Source organism: Amphibalanus amphitrite, unplaced genomic scaffold (genome assembly GCF_019059575.1).
Source record: "Amphibalanus amphitrite isolate SeventyFive unplaced genomic scaffold, NRLGWU_Aamphi_draft 000451F_arrow, whole genome shotgun sequence".
In the NCBI taxonomy this organism is placed as follows: Eukaryota; Metazoa; Arthropoda; class Thecostraca; order Balanomorpha; family Balanidae; genus Amphibalanus; species Amphibalanus amphitrite.
Window position 1 is genome coordinate 365,067 of NW_024881945.1, and position 20,227 is coordinate 385,293.

Consider the following 20,227-nt stretch of genomic DNA (forward strand, 5'->3'; position numbering starts at 1 on the left):
CCTGACCCGGCTGGCCGGTCCGGCGGCTCGCCTACCCAGCACCAGAATACAGATAGCCGGCCCGAAATAACCCGATCCATCGCGGACGGGGCGATTGTTGGCCGACACGGGCCAGGTATCGGGCAGTGAGGACCGATGGGCTCCGAGGTCACCAGACACGACCGGGCCCCGGCCCGTGACACCACCCGGCACGAGAAAGGGAGCTGGATATTTATTGAGACAGGTAGACACAGCATTTATCTGAGACTCAATGGTGAAACGACAGACATGAAACTACGTAACGGATAGACCATGTCGTGTGCTTGATGTCGTAACCTGAACCAGAGGGCGCAGAGGACCTCACCCTCACGAACGCACTCCAGGAGCCACTGTTCGCTATACGAAACTCTGCATGTTGCGACGCTGCCGGTGGTTCAACTCGTGGATTCATTTATCTTTCTTTGCGTCGGTGCGGGCGGAGCAGGAAGACGCGGGGGAGCGGAGCGCGGGATGAAGCACAGCTGAGCCTCGATGGCTCCGCGTCTGATGGCAAACCCGGGCGGTTTTGCGGCGGTGTGGCGGCGGTGCGGCGGTGGTGGCGCGATGGCTCGCTCATTGTGTAGATTGTTGGCAATCGATACGAGCCAGCTCGACGCGGGGAGGGCCTGCTGAGTGCGGTACCGGGAGCGGGCTGGTTTGGACCGGTATAGAGGGTCGAGGAAAGAGGGGCTGACTTTGTTGATCGGTGTTGTGAGCGTTAACTGCGCGGCGAAGGTCCGGCACCGCTGGGCGGTATATGGGTCAGCAGAAAGGACGCCGATGAATATGCAGGACGAAACTGACCTTTTTTCATCTTCTCCAACATCTGTAAAAGATGTTTCATTCGAAAAGTAATTCAACACTCATGTTGTACGCTGTCATTTACTTCAGCCAAATGTCATTAGTTCCCTTTCCAGCAGCCCCATCGAGCGTGTCAGGCTGCCCCAGTGCAGCAGTGAGTCCCTCCCCTGCGGGCACCCTTGGCCGCGACCCTGGCCTCGGGCGTCCCAGTTTGTTCCGGTTCGGTAAGGGGAGGGGTGTAGGGTGGGGGGCAGCGTCAATCGGGGACCGGCGGGGCTCGATAAGGGCCGATCAGCCGGCTGCCGGGTACCACAGTGGTCCCAGGGCTCCCGGTGGAGTCCGCGGGGGTCCGGGGTCCGCCGGCGTCCCCCCGTCCCCTTTCAGCGCCTGTCCTCCACGGCTCCCCTCCGTCCGTCAGTCCCCATACCCCGGCCGCATTCAGCCGAAAATAGCAGCCCCGCCGGGCCGGTCGCCGGGCTGGCCTCGCCGGCTCCATGAGGTATGAGTGGCAGTGAAACTGTGCAGGGGCAGCGCATGAGCGACGTCCTGCTCCTAATATAACGCGTCAGGAAGTTTTCCCAGTCTGTGAGGCAGTGATTGTGGTTTGGAACGCTGCCGGCAGAGACAGTCGCCCAGAGACCAACCGCTCTGGTCCGATTGTGGCTGCTGCAGTCTGACATTGAATTGCGGCGCTCCCGGCAATAAATCGAGACAGCATGACTGTAAACGTCGGCAGGGTGTGTTCCAAGACCCCGGAGAATCCTCAGATACACCATGTAGCTGTCTGCAATGGCTCAGGAAGTCTGTTCTCGGCTGCACTCTTATCGCGAGCCTGTAGACAGTTTCTGGTCATTGAGCCGATACGCCCCCGGGTCGGTGGATGACGCGACTCTGCCCGGACCAGAATGCAGCCGCGCGGAGCTGCAATGTTTGCAATGCGGCGTTCCGTGCCTGGCCCTCATTGTTCAGCCGCGATTGGGTCCGGCGGTGATGTCGGTCTCTCCATCCGGTGAGGTCAGAAGAGTGACATGCACTCCGGATGACAGGGCGCTCAAGGTGACAAGGTGGTCGGAATCGGAGGGATTCTTATAGACAAGGGATGCAGATGGAGCGGCAGGCAAATAACCCTAGAACGCCTAGGGGGGGGGGGTTGTATCAACCCCCCCCCCTGAGGTTTTTTCGAAGTGCACGCTAAACGGCTTGTCGTAGCGGGCTGAAATTTTCAATACCCTCTGGGGCAACCTTTGCGCATCTTTTGCCGAAAAAAATTGATCGGGTCATGTCAGGTCACGGAGTTATGACGTCATAAGAGGTACAGCCTCCGGCCGGATTTTCACAAACTGAGTGCCAACGCCCGAGGTTTCCTGCCGGTGGTACGGACATCGGTTGATGGATCGTGATGAAACTTCCCATGCATGTTGGGGCAAGTATTGGCTATCATATGGTATAAGAAATTTGACCGGGTCAGTTCAGGTCACGGAGCTATGACGTCACAAGAGGAACAGCGTCCGGTACTATTTTTGAAAAGCGCCCGAACCACTATTTTGCTAATTCTTGTCACCTCAATGGGAATATGCAGCAATATTAGCTTCTATAGGGAGCAAATGGACCTCCCAAATCCAAAAATACAATCAGATTTCAAAAATTTAAATTTTGATTTTTCGAATTTCTGCCGCCGACTGTGACCTTGCCGACTTCCGGCGCTCCCAACGCGCCATTTTTAGAGCTAGGGAAACGAAATACATACCAAACGATAGAGAATTGATCAAGGAACACGATAGTGAAGGTTTCAAGTCGATATCTCCCACCGTTTTGCCGCAATCGCCGCCGAAAGTTGAAAAAAGTCTATTTTTCCGAAAATTTGACCTTTGACCGGTCAAAAGTAGGTCAAATGTTGACCTAGGACCAAAAAATATACCACCAATCGCGAGATCTCGTTGAGAGCAATCCGTTGGTTTTTTCCGCTAAGCTCTACGACCTTCCGTTTCGAAACGCCAGGGGGGGGTCGTAACAACCCCCCCCCCTGGTCGTTCGTGTTATGAGAAATGGCCTGGTCGTGCGAGGGAAATAAACCATCGAGAGGAGGCCGAGCTGGCGCAAAGGTGGGCTACAGAATGAGCTCTTCGACGGGTCTGTCGATGATTGCCCGGGGTCATTTGTGACGTCATTGCTACACCCAGCCTCTGGCCTCTCATTTTCCCACCCACCACGCGCCCGCTGTGCAAATTCCCATGCCGCTCTACAAAGTTCCTTCCCTTCTTACTGCTGGCTCCGCAGGCTGCAGCACTAAACTCTCAAAGTTTGATGACAATCATCTATGAGATGGCCGTTTTAACAAATGTCCGGTAAATGGACCACTCGGCCTGCCAAATGTGTCCATTAGACGTCACTGGTCATTAGCAGCGGGCAGCCGGCAGTGTCAGCGGTGGTAGTGACTAGTGGCGATTATAAACGATGACCGCTCGCCGAGCTGAGCGGAGACGCAGGTCAGGCGGGGCGGGCGCGGGACTCAGCCAACTGGCCCAAATCCATTAACGATCCATGGGTGGTGACCGGATTTATCGGCAGATAATAACTGCTGCAGCAGTTAGTCGGGCCGAAAAACTAGGCGCTTTTTTCTCAAAAAAGGTTGGGCTGACCTGCAGTGGCTGGTCAGACTGTCATTCGGACCTGCAATGGCTGGTCGCGCCGGCCATACGAACTTGCAATGACTGGGCAACCCGAACAGCCATAGGAGGTGGCCTGTAGTGACCAGTTAGACGGCCAGCCGGAGCTGTAGCGGCTGGTCAAACGAACCTGATGTGGGACCCAAATATCCACCGAAATATTCACCAAATCTCTGCAATGTGCAATGCACATAGACTGAGCGGGCGGCACGTGAGCCATCCCCACACCCCCGGCCCGTCCGCGGCGGTTGGATGTTGAGCGCTGACCTTGCTGAAAGGTGGCGGCAGCCGGCAGCCAGCGGCCGGTTCATGGTCGTCACCGGGCGTCCACCGACAGCCAGACATACAGACAGCTCCGCCGTGCAGCTGCCGCAGCCTCCGGCACGGCCCGGCCGGCGGCAGCTGCGCCAGCCGTCACAGACACTGCTGTATACGGACCACACCAGGTGGGGGCCGCAGGTTTTGAGCAAGGATCCCAACGGCACGCCAGGAGGGCTGCTGAAGACCAGCTTAGGTCGGCTGTGGTATTTACAGCGTTCAAATCAAGAGGGCGGAAACAAAGCTATGGCAACAATGCAACAAGTAAACCCACAATTTAACCCAATTCACCACGCCAAAACAATGGGACCGATATCATCCTTTGTGACAAGGCGATCAGCGATGGCCTTGAGTCAATAAAACCGAGCGAGGTCAAGCGTTATTATATAATGTAATATTGTCTCCGATGCATGTTGTAGAACTTGTCTATAGTCGACTGTTCAAAGATGAACAATCAAACTTTGGCTTTATATGGTTGCCTTCGCCCATAAAGAAGAGGCGATCAGTCGCCATCATAACGAATGTTACAATAACAAAAATAAAATATCCGCAAATCACACGTCAACTTTTACTTTGATTCATATAAACTAGCCTTTTCCGGGTCTGGATGGACCTTCATGCAGGGCGGGATGGACTGGGGTGGATTAGGGTAGACCAAAGTAGACCGTGGTGGACTGGGGTGGATGAGAATGGACAGAGGTGGACCGGGCTGGACCGCGGACCGGCGCCGTCTCACACTAACGGTCTCCGTTTGCACAGGCTGTCCACTAACGGTGCGTGATGAGCCGGCAGCGACCGCCGCCGCGCCGTGATACCGATGGCCATCACACCCAGCAACAAGGCGGCGTCACACAGCCGGACGGACCGTCACGCCGAGCCGTGACCGTCCATGACGGTCGTGACGCCGCCACGACCCGGTCGGTGAGCTGATCAGGATGATCTGAAAACACGTCGGTGACGGCACAACGGTGAGCTGTGAATGCACAACTGATACGAGATTGTCTATTGGCGTTAAACTAACAGCGTAGAAAAATGAACGGTTAATCCTGTTAAAAAATGATTGCCTTCCTCTGTAATATTTTTCAAAAAAAAAAAAAAAACTTCTTCAAGCGATTCCTAAGCACGAAACAACTAAGCTTCATTGATTGCCATTTTATCATTTGATGTATGGATTATTCATTACGTCATTTCTGTGCAGCTAGCTACCGAAAGGCCAAATATGCGTCTGCATTTCTATGCTGATTTGCTCTCAGATCGCTGCCTATCACTGTATGATCGTCACGGGCCTGCCAGTTGCGTCCCCCTAGCTATTCAGCGATTGGAGTGGTCAGTGGTCACTCTGCCCGGCCACGGCCTGCCGCAGTCCGGGACCGTCACCCACTCTGTCACACTGTCACGCACAGTCACACACTGTCACGCACACGTAGGTCATGCCACTCACGAACGCGTCACGCACTGGGCAGTTCACGCCTTTTCTGAGCGAGAGAAGCTGCCGGAGCTGCAGAAAGCGAGCTTCAAAGCTCACCACGTGCAGAGCGAGGGTTGGCTCAGAGCCAAACAGCCCTATTCAACGGCTGCGACCCAGGGGGAGAGGGGTGGGAGGGGAGGAGAGAGGGCGGAGGGACGGAGAGAGGGTGGAGAGAAGGGCGGAGCGAGGGCACAAGGCGACGCGCAGCGACCGGGATCAATAGAGGGTGGGTGGCAGGCCCGGCTAACCCACTTCGACAAGGCTGGGTGGAGGGGAAAGAGCAGGGGGCGAGGATACAAAGAGAAGGAGAGGAAGGGATAAGGCAGAGAGCGTGAGTGATGAAAGAAAGAGAGATAAAATTAGAAGAAGGAAAGGAGTGAAAGAACGCGTCAGATGCTGACGCTTTTCTATCAATGATTAGGCTGGGGTAGGTCAATTCCTTAGAAGGTCGAGAGGACGGTTATGGTAGCATACGTGATAAGTTCAACTGCACCAAACATCATCATCGACACCATCAGACCCTCCTCATGAGTGCCAGAGGCGGCATTAGGTCGCCGACCTCGGCTGACGGAGGCCTGCCATTGTGAGGACGGACAGCTGACGCCGGGCGTGGGACCGGCGTCAGAGGCACGTGACCCCCCCCCTAACCCCCCTACAGACGGCAGGTGACCGGCGGGTGAGTCACTCCGCTCACGTCACCCGAGCAGGATCAGCCGGCCGGCCCCGAGACATCGGCCACGGCCGGCACTCGGCTCGGCACTCGGCACGCGACATGTGACTCCTGACTGGGATGCCTCCTTTATTGGGCTGTAAATAGCAGCTGGGGCGGCGCGGCCGACGGACCTCGTTCATTACCGCCCAGCCGGCCCGCGGTCCGAGTCTGTGTGTAAACACGGAGCTGGGTGGTCGCGGCCACCAGACCCAGTTGGGTCACATCAACATTCAACATGTGACAGGCTGGGTCCGTTTGCTGCGGCCCGACCGGCGCGATCACGGTATAACGGGCGGACTCAATAACGTCACATCACTGTACCGCGGTGTCAGCTCGTCTGAGTTATTTATTAAATACATCACATCATATCCATCACATCACATAATACAACATTAGATGGTGCATCATATCATATATGTATTATCTGATACTTTATTGACATACCTTACGCTGTTGAATATCTAATCTGATCAGTTTTCTTACTCCGTCTTTTGCTCCCTCACGCTCCACCTATTCAATATTTCGTGATCACCTCCTCTCTGGCATTTACCACGGGCCTAGTTACCATGGTCTTTACCGGTCTCACGTCCTTGCCTATACTTTGGGCTCAAGTCTCCCGTCCTTGCCTGGTCAGGGCACCTACCAGCACTCACGGTCGTGAGTTCCAGTCATGTGGCACAAATGGACGGCTTCGGTGATTGTCCTCTCTTCTTCGCCGCAGACTGCGTATTTTCTAAGGTATTCCGCCTGTTTGTCGGGATCACTGGCCACCATGGAGGCTTTGCAAACGAATGTTAATGAAATGCTTATCATTTTAGCTATTCATACATGCTTGCAAGCTATTTTGTCACGACAATTTTTAACTTGATGACTGATGTGGGAGTCGCAGTAAACACCACCGCGGATGGCTCGTTGGGTGCGGTCGCCGACTGGGCAACGGCCCGGACCAGTTTTCGCCGCCAACACCGGTCCGCCGTGACATCCCGTGACATCTCGGACGGTGATAAGGCGGCGCCCCGTTTGAACGCCTCACCCCGTCTCCGAAACAGGAAGAGGCCCCCCGATAGGGCAGATTTGACGTCCATGCACCGGACCTGGTGCACTCCCATAGTTACAACGTCACAGTCGCGATGATGTCACTGATGAGACTGATGTCTGATGCCGCTTGAGTGTGGTGGTGGTGGACGGAGAGGAACGAGTTAGAGGTCGATTCGGCCACATCGATTATGGAGGAGGCAGGCAGCGCAGTTTTTCTTTCGATTTTACCCAAGTGTTATATGATAAACTTTTAGAAGCAACAGTTGTCCGATTCCTTGTATCCGCTGGCGAACGTAAAATATTAAAGTCAGCGAGTGAGTCGAATGCGTCACCCCAACAAGTGCTACCAGAGCTTTGTGTGTGTTGCTTGAGGTCGGTTATGGGACAGTGCCAGAGCTACATATGCAGAGCTACGGCTGGGGTCACCCAACACATGCCGAGAACAGCATCGTTTTGTCACAGGCTAGACGGAGTTGGTTCGCCACAGACCTCTGCAGTCGCTGGTCACGCGAAGACAAGCCATCCGTGCTACCGTCACTGGCGGAGCTCAGGGGCACAGCTAACACGGTGACATGCTCCCAACATAGCAACGGCCTCTGATCCAAGCTGACTTCTCGGGAATCGAACTAGGGCGCGCTCTTGTTGACAGCACAATGCATCTGGTGTGTCCTTCTGTTGTTTGTAAAACGTGCTGCACCCGAATGTCGCGACTGGTCCGTGAAAGTGAAGAGGCAGATGGTGACATAGAACTAAACCGGAAAACACTTTGATTTGAGACGGCCACAGTAGCTCAGTACAACTTCTGGGAAAGGTTTCGTGAACGCACTGAAAACTTTTTTACCATTTCCTGAAGGGTAAATCCGCCATAGCATGGTAGCTTGACACACAGACGTTTTTTACCACCTTCCAGATGGTAAATTTTACTCTTTCATGAAGAGTAAACTCGCCAGGTAGGGGTAACATGACACACAGACGTTTTTTACCATCTTCTGAATGGTAAACTCTTTTGATTTACTCTTGTCTAGAGTGTAACATTTTTTGGGTTACACTCTTTGAAAGGGTAAATCTTAAACGGAACCCTTTTCTAGGGAGTAACGCATCATCTACTCTGTGCTTTACCCTCCTACAGAGAGCATATTATTCTGGCCTACCCTTTGTCACATGGTAATGTTTACTCTTTCCTTTAGTGTAAACCCCCCAGAGGATGGTAACAGACTCACAGACGCTTGCTTCAGAAGCTTCACGAAGCTTCTGTTAACCGGAGCTCACCAACTAAAAAAACATGCTTCAAGAGCAACAATGTATATTTGGCTTCCGTACAAACAATACGAGGGGCACACCAGCCATGAACATTGTGAGACTCTTCACTTATGCATATGAATTTATACGAAGCGTTCAGCAATGCACAAGCGGTAAATAAACACCACGATACAACTTGAATGCACTTTGAATGTGAATACAAGACATTCAGCGCCCTCATATTGGATAAGGCACAGCGCACAATATTTGAAGAGAGCGACGGCGTTCCTGGGTGGTAGCCCGTCTGCGTGAGATAATGAGACTGGATCACTACAGTGCAAGGCTTTTTCAAAGTCACCAATAAAATGCATAAACTTGTAGCATCACAACAAAATTAATGTACGTACTCACAACCTAGGCCACGTGGCCGTGCACGGGGTCCTGTTAACCAGGTCAAATTAGCACCACTCAACGGCATGCAATGCTCTAGCACATCGGTACTTACAATAAAATGTCCACAGAGGCTCTATAGGCGATGAACAACACGCAAGCACAATCACCAACGGCCACGCCGCGCGGCACCGACACTGCTCACATCCGCTCTCGGAGACCAACGGCCGAAAACTGACAGATGCGCGCGGCCTTCAAACCGCAAACGGCCGATCTCGTTTCTGATTGGCTGAGTGATTCCATTTCAAATATCATCTTCACGAGGGTAAACAAGATCCACGCATGAAACGACTATCTGTACACGAGTCACGATACCCAGAAGGAAAGAGTTTTCGTGATGTTCTGGATCGCGAGAGTAATATTGATATTTGCATGGTAATAATACTCTTCGCTGGCGAATAAGTTCATATTAACCACGTACCGTTACCATGCACATAATGGTAGCAAAGAGTTACCCTTTCAATATACTTTTATCTTGCTGGTTTGATGAAAATGAACCCTCCAGGAGGTAGTAAAAAAGTTTTGAGTGCGATGAGTTCGCGATGCGACGTGTTTCGGAAACATTTCTGCAGTTTGACCCTGATCCGGAATGCGGCGTGCTTGTAATCTTTTCAACATGTGACGGCTCGACTCAGCAGTGCAGCTGCGAGCTTCAGCTGGCCGTCTGAGCTGCGAGCTGCAGCTGTCGGCGCCGGAGGTCGCGGCAGCTGCGGGGCGGACTGGTCCGGTCTCTGGACACCTGGCAGGCGGCACGTGCCGACTGAGGGTCGCCGTGGCGGTCCCACCGGCCGGGCGGCGACGGCAGGCGAGCTCTCAGGGTCAAGGCGAGAGCCGTGACATGGATACCGATGAAGAGCGAAAGACGAGAGGTGCAGCGCTCACAGGACATCGAGGGGACACGGACAGCGGACACGAGACACGACGGGACACGGCGGGTACACGGAGGAAAACGGCGGCCGGTGAAGTAGACATCTCAGACAGACACGACAGCCACCCTAAGAAGGATAACAAGACAAGCTTTCTCCCTCGAGACAGACAGACGGATGAAGAACATCATAAAAATCGTGCAAAATACTGTACATAGGTGCAAGAGACGTGATGAGGCCTTGTAATTTTGATAGACAATTGCGTGATGGCTTAATCACAGACTCTCGTTATTAATTAAATCCTCATTAGTGCTTGTTAACTTCAGCGGCCGAGATGTCTTCAGATTACTACAGTTCCCCGCGGTTGTCACATCTCCGCACCTCGGTCGGCCGCGCCGCTCCGCACGTGCTCGCGAACTTCGGTCGTTGCCAAAGCCAACACCGCGCCAGCAGATTTATCCGTTTCATTAACCCGCGCTCAACATCTAGTTTAGCACCCCGACTGAAGATCACAACTCGCCTTATCTCTCTCGCGCAACTGCGCACCGCGCCGGTCTGTACGCACACAGACCTGTGTGGTCTGAGGGGGCGGCCGCGCGCCGCTCGAGCCCCATTGATTTCCTAGCCGGGCGCGCCGACACCGGGCCGAGCCAAACAGGCCGCCCTCTCCGAGCGCGCCAACTACACGGCTGCATTGCATAAACGGCACGCCAAAAAAGCGCGCAAGAACCGTGCGCGGCCGCCGGCGATTGGACCCGTTTATACTCGGCCCGGTATTTGCGCGTCGGCCGGCCGGTGTGCTGTTTATTGTAAAAAGGTGCGCACCGGCCCATCGCGCGCACAGAAGGCTGTTTGCCGAGGGAGCGGCTGTGAGACTGTGACTGTGGCACTACGATTGTGGCTCCAGACCGTCGGGCGGATGACTGCCAGGGGCTAGCCTGTGGCTGATAGACAGTGATAGAGACAGTCGAAGCGGTCTGTATCTTTACTTACACAGCTGGTTGCGCTGTCAACAGAATATCTAGCTCTGTCAACAAAAACTCACAGCCACCGGCGTAGACGGACTGTCTACCAATAAAAGCGTTACCACAGGTCGACGCCTACTTAGACATAGGAATGTAGCCCGAAAAAACACAGTATCACATATTGCTATACTCAAACGGTCTTCATTGTTGCATAGACTAACGTCGAAAGGATTTTACGGGCAAAACGTCTGTATGCATAATGCACGAATTTCATTTTTTTAGGGAAGTATATAGTTGAGCATTTTCTCCCATAAAAAGGAGACATGACCGACCCTCATCTGTGTGCACTTTGGCCGTGTGTCGTGCTGCACTTTTTGGGAAGCTCGTGAGCACGCTAGTCACCAGTCAAGTTCTTGCTGCTTTTTAGGCGAGATTTTTGCCTCTGGCGAGAGAGCTTATTTAACTTCGACTGGTAGGTAATCGTCCGTCACCTCAGTTAGATGACTGATAAAAAGTTTTAACTTACTTCCGATGAATGATTAGCCGAATTCCGGATTTCACCGTTCACCGTTGACCGACTGGCCGTAGCCGGAATGACGGATGTGATACGATGCGCTCCGTGCCCCCACAGACCCGGTGGCCAGGTAACTGGATATGCTCGAAGCGGGGAAATGTTTCATGGTGAGTGATAAGTCTTATCTCTCAATTCTCGAATTTCTTCCCTGAATGTAACAATGACGTGATGATGACAGCATGATAACGTCCATCATCTGGTGACAGCTTCATTTTCTACAGAAGCAGTGGCTCAGCGTGCATGACGATCGCGATCATCCAGCTCGTTACAGCCAACGCTGTTACTGTTGGCTGGTAAAGCATCCGTGGCTGTTTCTTGGCAATTATTTTAACCGATGTCTCCAAGCTTGCCCTGTGTCTTCCACGGCTGGACTTTCTTCTGGACGGTTGCCTCGTTTTCTCGCCCATAACGTCCCCATTTCTTACCACTAATCCGCAGCTCACAGGGTGACCTACCACCCCACCTCTGCCCCTCCAGCCACCCTCACCGTCCCGTCGCGTCTCGACGCTGCGTCCTCGGCGGTGGGTAGTTCCGTCCGGCGCCGCCAGGGGCGCGCAGGTCGCGGACGGCTCCTCCGGCCTCCTACGGCGACTGGTGGCTCGGCGCCGGCAGTTGGCGTTCGGAGCGGAAACAGTGAGGTCGTGGCCGCAGAGCGGGGACCGCACGCCGCCCATGTGCTGTTCAGCCATGGCGCTGAATCTGGCCGAATACAAAATACGGTACCCGGAGTTTCCGAAGTACGTGTGGGACTCGCCACATCCATACTCCGAGGTTATGAATGTAAGTGACGGGCGCGAGCCGAGCTCTGGCGGAGGCTGGGTGGGGGTTTTGTGCTTGGGATGGATGTTCAGGGTAGTTACTGGTATGTCTCCAGGCATGCAAATTATATCTGATAAGCAATCATTTACTGATCAGAAATATGATCCCATGCTTCTAAATCGAGGATAATTGTGAAATGGCCCATAGTGGACAAAAGTGTGCCATCCTTTTTGGAGACGTAATTGATGCTGCTCTCAAAGGGCAAAGTTTCAAAGTTATTTTTCTTCTTCCGCTTTGTGAACATCGGTATTTCATTTACGAAACATTATGCCTCTCTGTCCTTCATATAAATCAAACGTCTTGCAAATAACCCGTTTTCAAAATTTTAATAATTGTGTGATATAAGCCCGCATGGAAAGTGCCGAGTCATAGTGATGTCATAATACAGCTTGTCACTTTTCAGTAATATGTAAATGCTTCTGTCGAAATTTGCAAACATGCTTTGTTACATTTCTTATTAAGTTAATTTTCCGCAATTTTAAGCCCATGGGTGTATCAGCACATTGCTTGGCGGTTATCCAATATACCAAAAAAAAAAAATCACAGAAATGCCAAAAAATTATTTGTACGCTACATAAATTAGTTGATAAAATATCAGCTTTTCAGTAGGAGCAAGGAAGCGTAATTATAATTTGAAAATATCGATATGGGCTTGTACGAGGCCTTCTCGTTTGAACAGAGCAAAATACAATTTAAACGATTTCAGTCACAACCAAATTGTTTATTAAGTCAACGGAGTTCGTTTAATGCTTCTGAATCGAACGCATTTTGTACGCCAACTGGTCAGACTATAAGGTGCATTTCCCAACTTTTCTATGACTGAAGCATTTTTGGCACAAAATCCAACGCACGATAGTGGCGGACAGTGTGTAAACGCACGTCTTTGGCTATGGCTAGGTCCCGGCTATTCACACATTCAGGTATTTGGGTATGGATGATTAGGAATGGCAAACAAAAGCACTATATCTATGTTATATCCATTTGTTATATCTATTGTTGTATCGATACCAAGGGTTGATGAAATTTATGATTTTATACGTCACGGATTTTCTCGCTAACCTTCATTGGTATGTAACGAAAATTGGTGACAACTTGTTTTATCATCGAGCTAGTCATCATTGCTAGGGGTCACAATGGGTGCCTGTTATGGCGAACGATATTGGTACCGCTAGCTCAGCTGGGAACTATTTTCACTTGTTTGACATCAGGCCTGGCCCCGTAAAATGTCGTTAAAACGATGTCACTTGCCAGGTCAGATATATTGACCCGACTACAGAACCAAACAGTCGGCCAGACTATCACAGTATTGGGGTAGGTCGTCAGCGATATGTGATTGAAATTAGTGTCATTGATAGTTAGCCCACATTGGCAATGCCAATGACAATGCGCACTTGAGAGTGCTCAATTGTTACCCTCGGACCTCGCACAGTGGTAGCAACTCCCGGCATTGACTTTTCTTAGAGACTTCGCCCTGCGATTGTTTCATCAACTCCGACCGCGCCCCACCAACCCTTCCACGGCGGCGGTCCGCCGGCGACTGCCGCTCTTCCGACGTCCGTACCCCGACCCTTCCTCCCTGGCGACAGCACGGCCTGTCGGCCGGCAGAGGTGCAGCTCCTGCCATCTAGCGGGGAGCGCCGGAACCATCTCTCGGTTGGTGCCGGTACCGGCCGTCCAAAACGGTGGCCTTGAGGTGACGGCGGTTACCGTTCGTGCTGGAATTAAGGCCGATCGGGAACGAGATCGTCGGACATGTCTTTCTTCCTTTCGCTTCTCCCGGATGAGGAAGCTCTAAAAGCATGCCTTTTGCATCCTTTTATAACCGTTCGTCGCCAAAATTTGTATGACGCCTGCCACAGCTTCCTGTTTTGATATTGGCACCTACGGAATAAATTTAAAAATTGAAAGGTGTATAATCCACATTCTACCTTGCAAATGCACCTACCTATCACAAAATTACCAGGAGCTAGTCAATAATGTTATTTGTTACCAGCACACCTAAAAATCTAGCCTGACAACAGCCGCACTGGGTGGAGCTCCTTCCCCACACTCGGCCCACCACAATCACCTCACCAGTCACCACAGCCGGTTTACGGTCGTCACGCTCACCACAGCCGGTTCGTCACTCCCGGCTCTACCCAGTCAGTCACCGCTATCGGTCCGCTCTATTCGGATCGCCACTCCCCTGTTCACCTCTCCCGTTCACGGCTGGCGCCCTCCGAGGGTGGAGTTGGGTCGACGGGGCGGTACCGCTCGACCGTAAACGTCCCAGAGCCGACGCAGCTCAGAGTTACGGCCTACGTACACCGTAAATCACCACAACCATTCCGACAGTATTTATGCGCGTCCGTGTATATTTCGTTATTTTATCTGTCGAAGGTCAGTCGGGTGGTTACGGGTTGAGGACGATAGGACGGTTAGGGAGTATCGCCCATCGTCCATCGTCCAACGCCCGTGAGGGCTCGCAACGGTCGGGAAGAAGCTGCTGCTGGCTGCAATGCCTGATGGTCGATAGAGGCGATAGCTATTCAAAGGCGCGTCAGAAAATATGACCAACTATTAATTAGTGCAGTGTTCAGAGAGAAATTGATATGCGCAGGATGAAATATTATGGATGAAACAGTGTGACTTAAATGACGTTGACGTAGGTGGATGACGTTTTACAAGGCCTCCGCATCTTTATGTCAAACTTATTATTCGGTGCCGGTACGTTTTATGCTTTAGGTAGGTACTAGAAATGTTCGCAATACGGAAAAGCGAAAATATCACATATTTCCGGTATGAAGTTCTAATATTTTGCTGTCAGTAGTCTTAATTACCTGTAGCTTTTTATTTGTATTTTGTCTTTTATTAAACGGTAGCTCCTTTTGAGTTTTATAGAAGTAATTTCTTTAATACCTGATGATTCATTTTCCGAAAGGTAACATTTGGTTGATGTGCACTCCCGGAACATTATACCACGGTTCCCGCTAAGCTGAAAGAGGCAGGCTGTCTTATTATTCAACACTCATGCTCTATGTAGAAGAACATGATACCCTAGTGCTTTATGCTTGCGGTGATATATTACATCACCCTGTTTACCATGAACTCATCATGGAAAGTACCTCGCCGAGTCAATAATTACAGACAGTGTGGTCTAACAGACGACCAATGTATGAGACTGGCGATGGTATCAGGCGAGATAATCTAATCGTCCAGGAAATCTACAGACGCCGTGTGTCCGGACGGCCTCTGTCTCGCTAATGGCCACAATGTCCGGTTCTTTTATACCTGACATACCTTCTCAGTCGGCGATTGAAACCCTACAGGGCGCTGCTGCGGTGTCCCCATTTGACCACCACGTGGGGACGGTAAAGGAGCGAGTCGACCCCGTCACTCCATTCAGACCCAGCGGTGCCGAACGGGTACATTTTTCACCTGACTGTCAATTACCTTGGGTGGAGCTGAGATCGGCTGGAACGGTGCAGAGAGGATGGAGAACAGACAGAAGGGTGCGGGTGGAGTCGAACAGAAGGGGTGCGGGGAGGGTGCCGACGGAAGGGGGGTCGGATTATCGCCCGCGCGCTCTCAGTGGGCGGGACGGGTCACGGAGCCGAGCCGTGCGGCGCTCCGTCACTTCTGACGGCTGAATGAGAACGGCGGAACTTGGCAAACCCGGCCCCAATGGGTTCGCTTAGCTATTCGCGGCGGAATCCACATAATGGTAGTGTATTTGACAGTGGCCCACCAGACGACGAAGGGCTTGTGAGCACTGGCTATTTCCAGCGCTCCTTTCTCGTCTGAGCTATAGTGGCACTGGGCAGGGTTCTCTAGGCATGACAAGCACCATCCAAAGGGATCAGACGTCCAGACCCAGCTTGGTGCGAACAGCTGGGGCTATTTTAAAGTGACAGCTATTGTTTGGCCAAGGCCGGGTGACTTTTTGTTTTGGGTTGGGTGTGGGATTTAAACTTTTAGTCGCCATTTATTTATGAAAACGCTTGAAACTGTATTCCAAAAATGCAAAGTCCTTCTTTGACGTGCAGATGCAAATAAAAGCATGATGGATATTTACATTCAAATGAATTTCTTTTTACCTTCTTCCTATTTGAAAAGACAGAGCAGTAACTCCGACTCTATCAGTAATTAGCATATAATCAAATGATAGCTGATCACATGTTCACAACACAAGTGGCATGCTTCGAATATTGGATACGCTATACCTTGTGTTTGACCATACCTACATCATCCGCTCCCATCTGATGTAATGTTACGATCGTTACACCTCAAGCTCTAGTCTATGCTATGCCACATTGCGGTTTCCTTGCAGACAGTTGTCTAACAATCGTCTTTCTGTCTTCCTCAGATAAAAAAGGACCGCCGTAACCCGGAGCACACTAAGCGGCCGCTGAACGCGTTCATGCTGTTCGCCAAGATCCAGCGGGAGCACATCACCACCCACTTCAACTGCAACCACTCTGAGATCTCCAAGGCGCTCGGTCGGCTCTGGCAGGACCTGAGTCGCGAGGAGAAGGAGCCGTTCACAGAGGGAGCCAAGACGCTGGTCGCCCTCCACCGGATCGAGTATCCCGACTACAAGTACCGGCCGCGCAAGAAGGGACAGCCCAAGGAGGCAGCGTCTGCGGCAGCGCTGAACGGTGGAGGAAGTCCGACAAAGAAGGCTTCTCAGAAGAGGCCGGCGAGCCGCGCCGCGCGGGGCGGCGAGCGCGCTGCGGTCCGTCGAGCGGACTCCACCGGGGATTGGGTCTGCGAGCCGGTCTCTGAGCGCGGCTCAGAGTCAGCCATGGAGCTGTGCCGACCGGTCGGGGTCAGCCTGGGCAGCCCGGCGCCGCCCGAGAGCCCGCTGTCGTTCTGCCTGGCGAGCCCGTCTCGCTTCCACACCCCGTGCAGCCCCGTCTCGATCGGCTCCTCCAGCGGCTACGAGTCGGAGCTGCCGCCCGAGCTGCCCTCCGACCTGCACGTCGACATGCAGACCGAGCTGCAGTCCGCCTTCAGTCCCGAGCTCCAGTCCGCCTTCAGCCCCGAGCTGTCCGAGCCCAAGTGCGAGCTGAGCGGCCCCGAGGTGCCGTACAAGTTGCCGGCTCGGCCTGGTGACGAGTACGAGCTGCGTCCGGCCGAGGAGGACCCGCTGCACGGGTTCGGTCCCGAGCCGGAGATCGGCGCCGACCTGCGCGACATCGAGGTTACAGCGCTGGGCGAGTCGGCGCTGCTCAACCCGCTGGCCATGTTCCCCGCGCTGGGACTGACCTGCGACGACCTGGACGAGCTGCGACTGCACCTGTAGACGACGCGAGCTGGATCGTCGGCGAGGTCATCGACGAGGTCAGGCGAGGTCACCGACGAGGTCAGCCGACGACGGCCGTACAAACACTCCTGTACATATGAACTGGCTGGCTGTGGCCGACTCAAGTGGGAACGGCTGGCTGTCGAGGGCCGATGGGCTGGTCCGTGGTTTGTTCTGCTCTGACCAGACCCCTTCTTGTGGTGCAGCCCACATCCGGAGCACTTCACTGGGCGGCCTTCTCAGTGGCATGGACCGGTGCGCTTTTTCTCCCGCGCCGACCTGATGAGACGATAGTATTTTTGGTGCCGTATTTTCTTATCGAAGCGGCAGTAGCGTTTCTGAGAGTGGCTGAAGGGTAGGTGTCACGATGGAAATACTCAATTCAGCGGAGTGGAGGAGAGGAGGTGGCGAGTGCTGGCCATGTATTGACACTAGTCGATGTGGTGTGGAGAGGTCCGGGGCGAGGGGAAGGCCAGGGTGCCGGGGCAGCGTTGACAGGGCGGAGTAGCCCCGTGTGTGTATTTATTTTCCAAATGATCTCATTTGCGTCGCTGCTGACGCACTGCGCCGATGTTTACATTTGTCGTTGACTTGACGGAGGCGATAATTCCTCTCCGGCCCTTGGGAAGTCGGCGAGCGAAAGGGGAGTTTTCAGCTGCTGTTTCCCAGCAGTTTCTCGGTGCGTTGGTGGCGGCCATATGACGACGCGGTGTGGTGATTTTGATGCAATCTCTTCTGTTTCTTCTGTCGAGAACGGGCCTGAAGCGGCGACGCCTACCTCGGACGTGCTATCATTGGCGGGCATTGGCCGGGCCACTGTTTGTTTGTTTGTGAGCGGTGGGTCTCGGTGTTTGGTTGTTGCGTTATGTTGTTCTCTGGACGTGTTTGGTTGTGCGCGCGGCGCTGTACGGCTGGTAGGGACCTGCGGAAGGACGCGACGCGCACGGCGTGTCGCGTCCCATTCCATGTACGCTGTAGTGAGTAGGTTTGTGGTGCACGTCGCCGGTCCCTCGGACGGTGTTAGCGGTAAGACTGGACGATTTGTATACCTCCCAGTGGCGCAGTGGGCGCTCAGAGTTCGGTGGACTGGCGCGAGCCTTTCGTAGATCGCCGCGCTCGACCCGTTTGCACTGCGACACTGACGTGTTCCGGCCGGTAAACCCATGTCCGGCGCCTCTAAAACAAGGCTTGTGACGCCAAGCGGGGCTCCCCGCGCGCCGCGGCGGTGGCGTGCCCCAGGGCCCGGCAGTGGGCCCTCTATTTTTGTCTGGCGCGCGCCGCAACATGTGCCTCCACAGCGAGAAGTAGTCCGGCCGCGCAACTTGTGCAATGCCGTAGCCTCGGTCCTGTCCGAACTTTGTACACGGACTTTTTGTACGCAACGAGTCTAAGCTTGGTCAGCTCTCTGATCTCCCGGTGTATATAGGGAGTTGGGGAGTCGCCCGTCTCAAGGGGAGCGGGCGCAGATTTGTGACACCTTCGGGTAATGGTTCCCAGGTTCACTGGGACACAGGTACGGCGGAGTGCCTGTACCTCCGAGTACCTCACTTACAAAGTCCGGCACCATTGATGGCAGAGAAAGCTACAGAAGACAAGCATGTCATACCTCCACTGTATGTATATAGAAACCATGCTGGTAAAGCTGTACAGTTTTCTCGATGGCGTTTTATTCGTGATTTACGGTGTATCTAGTCCGATTTTGTAATTTTGTATGATTGTGCAAGAGTTGTATCGTTTGTTACGAATACATTATACACCTTCGACAAGAATTGTTGTTCTTATGATTGTTTATAACAAGCAGATACCACAAAAATACACCCGGTCTGGACGGAATGAGGTCCAATGTAGGCACTTAAGCAGCTATTTAACTCTCCGGAATGTGAGTTTCCTCTCTGTCTGTTTGCTGCAGTCGCCGAGTTCATAGCGCAGAGCGCTGAGTGCCGAGTGCTGAGTGCTGAGTGCTGACCCTGGCAGCTTGGAATGTCCGACGGGGGGGGGGGGGTAGTAGCCGTTAGTGCCAGTGACGCTGGATTACCATGGAGCAGCTGAAAACAATAGGGGCGCGCCATTGTTTTGAACGTTATTATCTGGCTAATAACTGAAACATAAGCGAACGCTGACGTAGGGCGGAACTAGCACTGCGAAGGTCATCAAGGTAAAACCTGACATCACGTCACGCATGGTGTATGTTTTCAGCCGGGACTGACCGCTGATCCCTTTGTATCTATACCGAATCTACCATGTTTTACAATGCAATAAGTCTATTCGTACTGGGACAAGCCGTCGAAGGGTGAGTAAGGAATTATCAACCGAGGCATGTTGTCGGGTATCATTTGACTAATCGTGAAAGTATCGTATGGTTGGTAACATATCATCATGCTGTAACTGGTTCACCCACAGTGCCACACCTTTTTGCATACAACTGCTGGTATTTTATCCCACAAATGCGTGAAACCCTTGGCTGCTTTTTATGTTTCGGAAGGGCACACCCCGGCCAACACCGCTATAACAAGTTGTCAGTTATCCGTCCAGGATGGGTGTGTGGCGTGTGCATGTGGGGACGGGTCGGGCTGGGAGGGCGGTCCGCTATCGTACAGGGACGGCCCACAAAACAGCTTGTAGGAGCTAATTGGCTCTTTTTGTGTATGCGATCTGATAAGGAACATAGGACCTGGATGTGCCGGATAGCTTTATACAATACACTGGTGCTACACAAAAGGTGATGAGAAGTAGGTATGCCGTTTGGTGGTCGCCACTTATCACTGGTATGAACAGTGCTAAAAAGCAAGGGAGGGTTTTTAGTTGGCCCACCAACTTGGCTGCACCCAGTACTAATCTACCCTTGAGCCCACTGGGTGCTGTCGCTATGTGGCCTCGCCTGCCCGGCTGACGGTGGTGGATCGGGCAGTGATAGCAGGCGGCAGCAGGACCTGACCACGTCCCCGTCAGGCAATAGCGTGAAATCGGCGCCCAGTTCCACGGTATACCCGGCAAATTCGACACGAACCG

General features: G+C 53.0%; 1 protein-coding gene across 1 annotated transcript; it reads left to right on the plus strand.

Annotated features, from left to right (window-relative positions):
* The first annotated feature begins 11,716 nt into the window (after positions 1-11,716).
* On the plus strand, positions 11,717-18,987 carry LOC122391738 (transcription factor sem-2-like). The gene is made up of 2 exons (XM_043385957.1): positions 11,717-11,895; positions 16,280-18,987. Exons 1-2 carry the CDS (start codon positions 11,788-11,790, stop codon positions 17,216-17,218), a joined length of 1,047 nt encoding a protein of 348 aa, XP_043241892.1. The 5' UTR covers positions 11,717-11,787; the 3' UTR covers positions 17,219-18,987.
* The last annotated feature ends 1,240 nt before the right edge of the window (positions 18,988-20,227 follow it).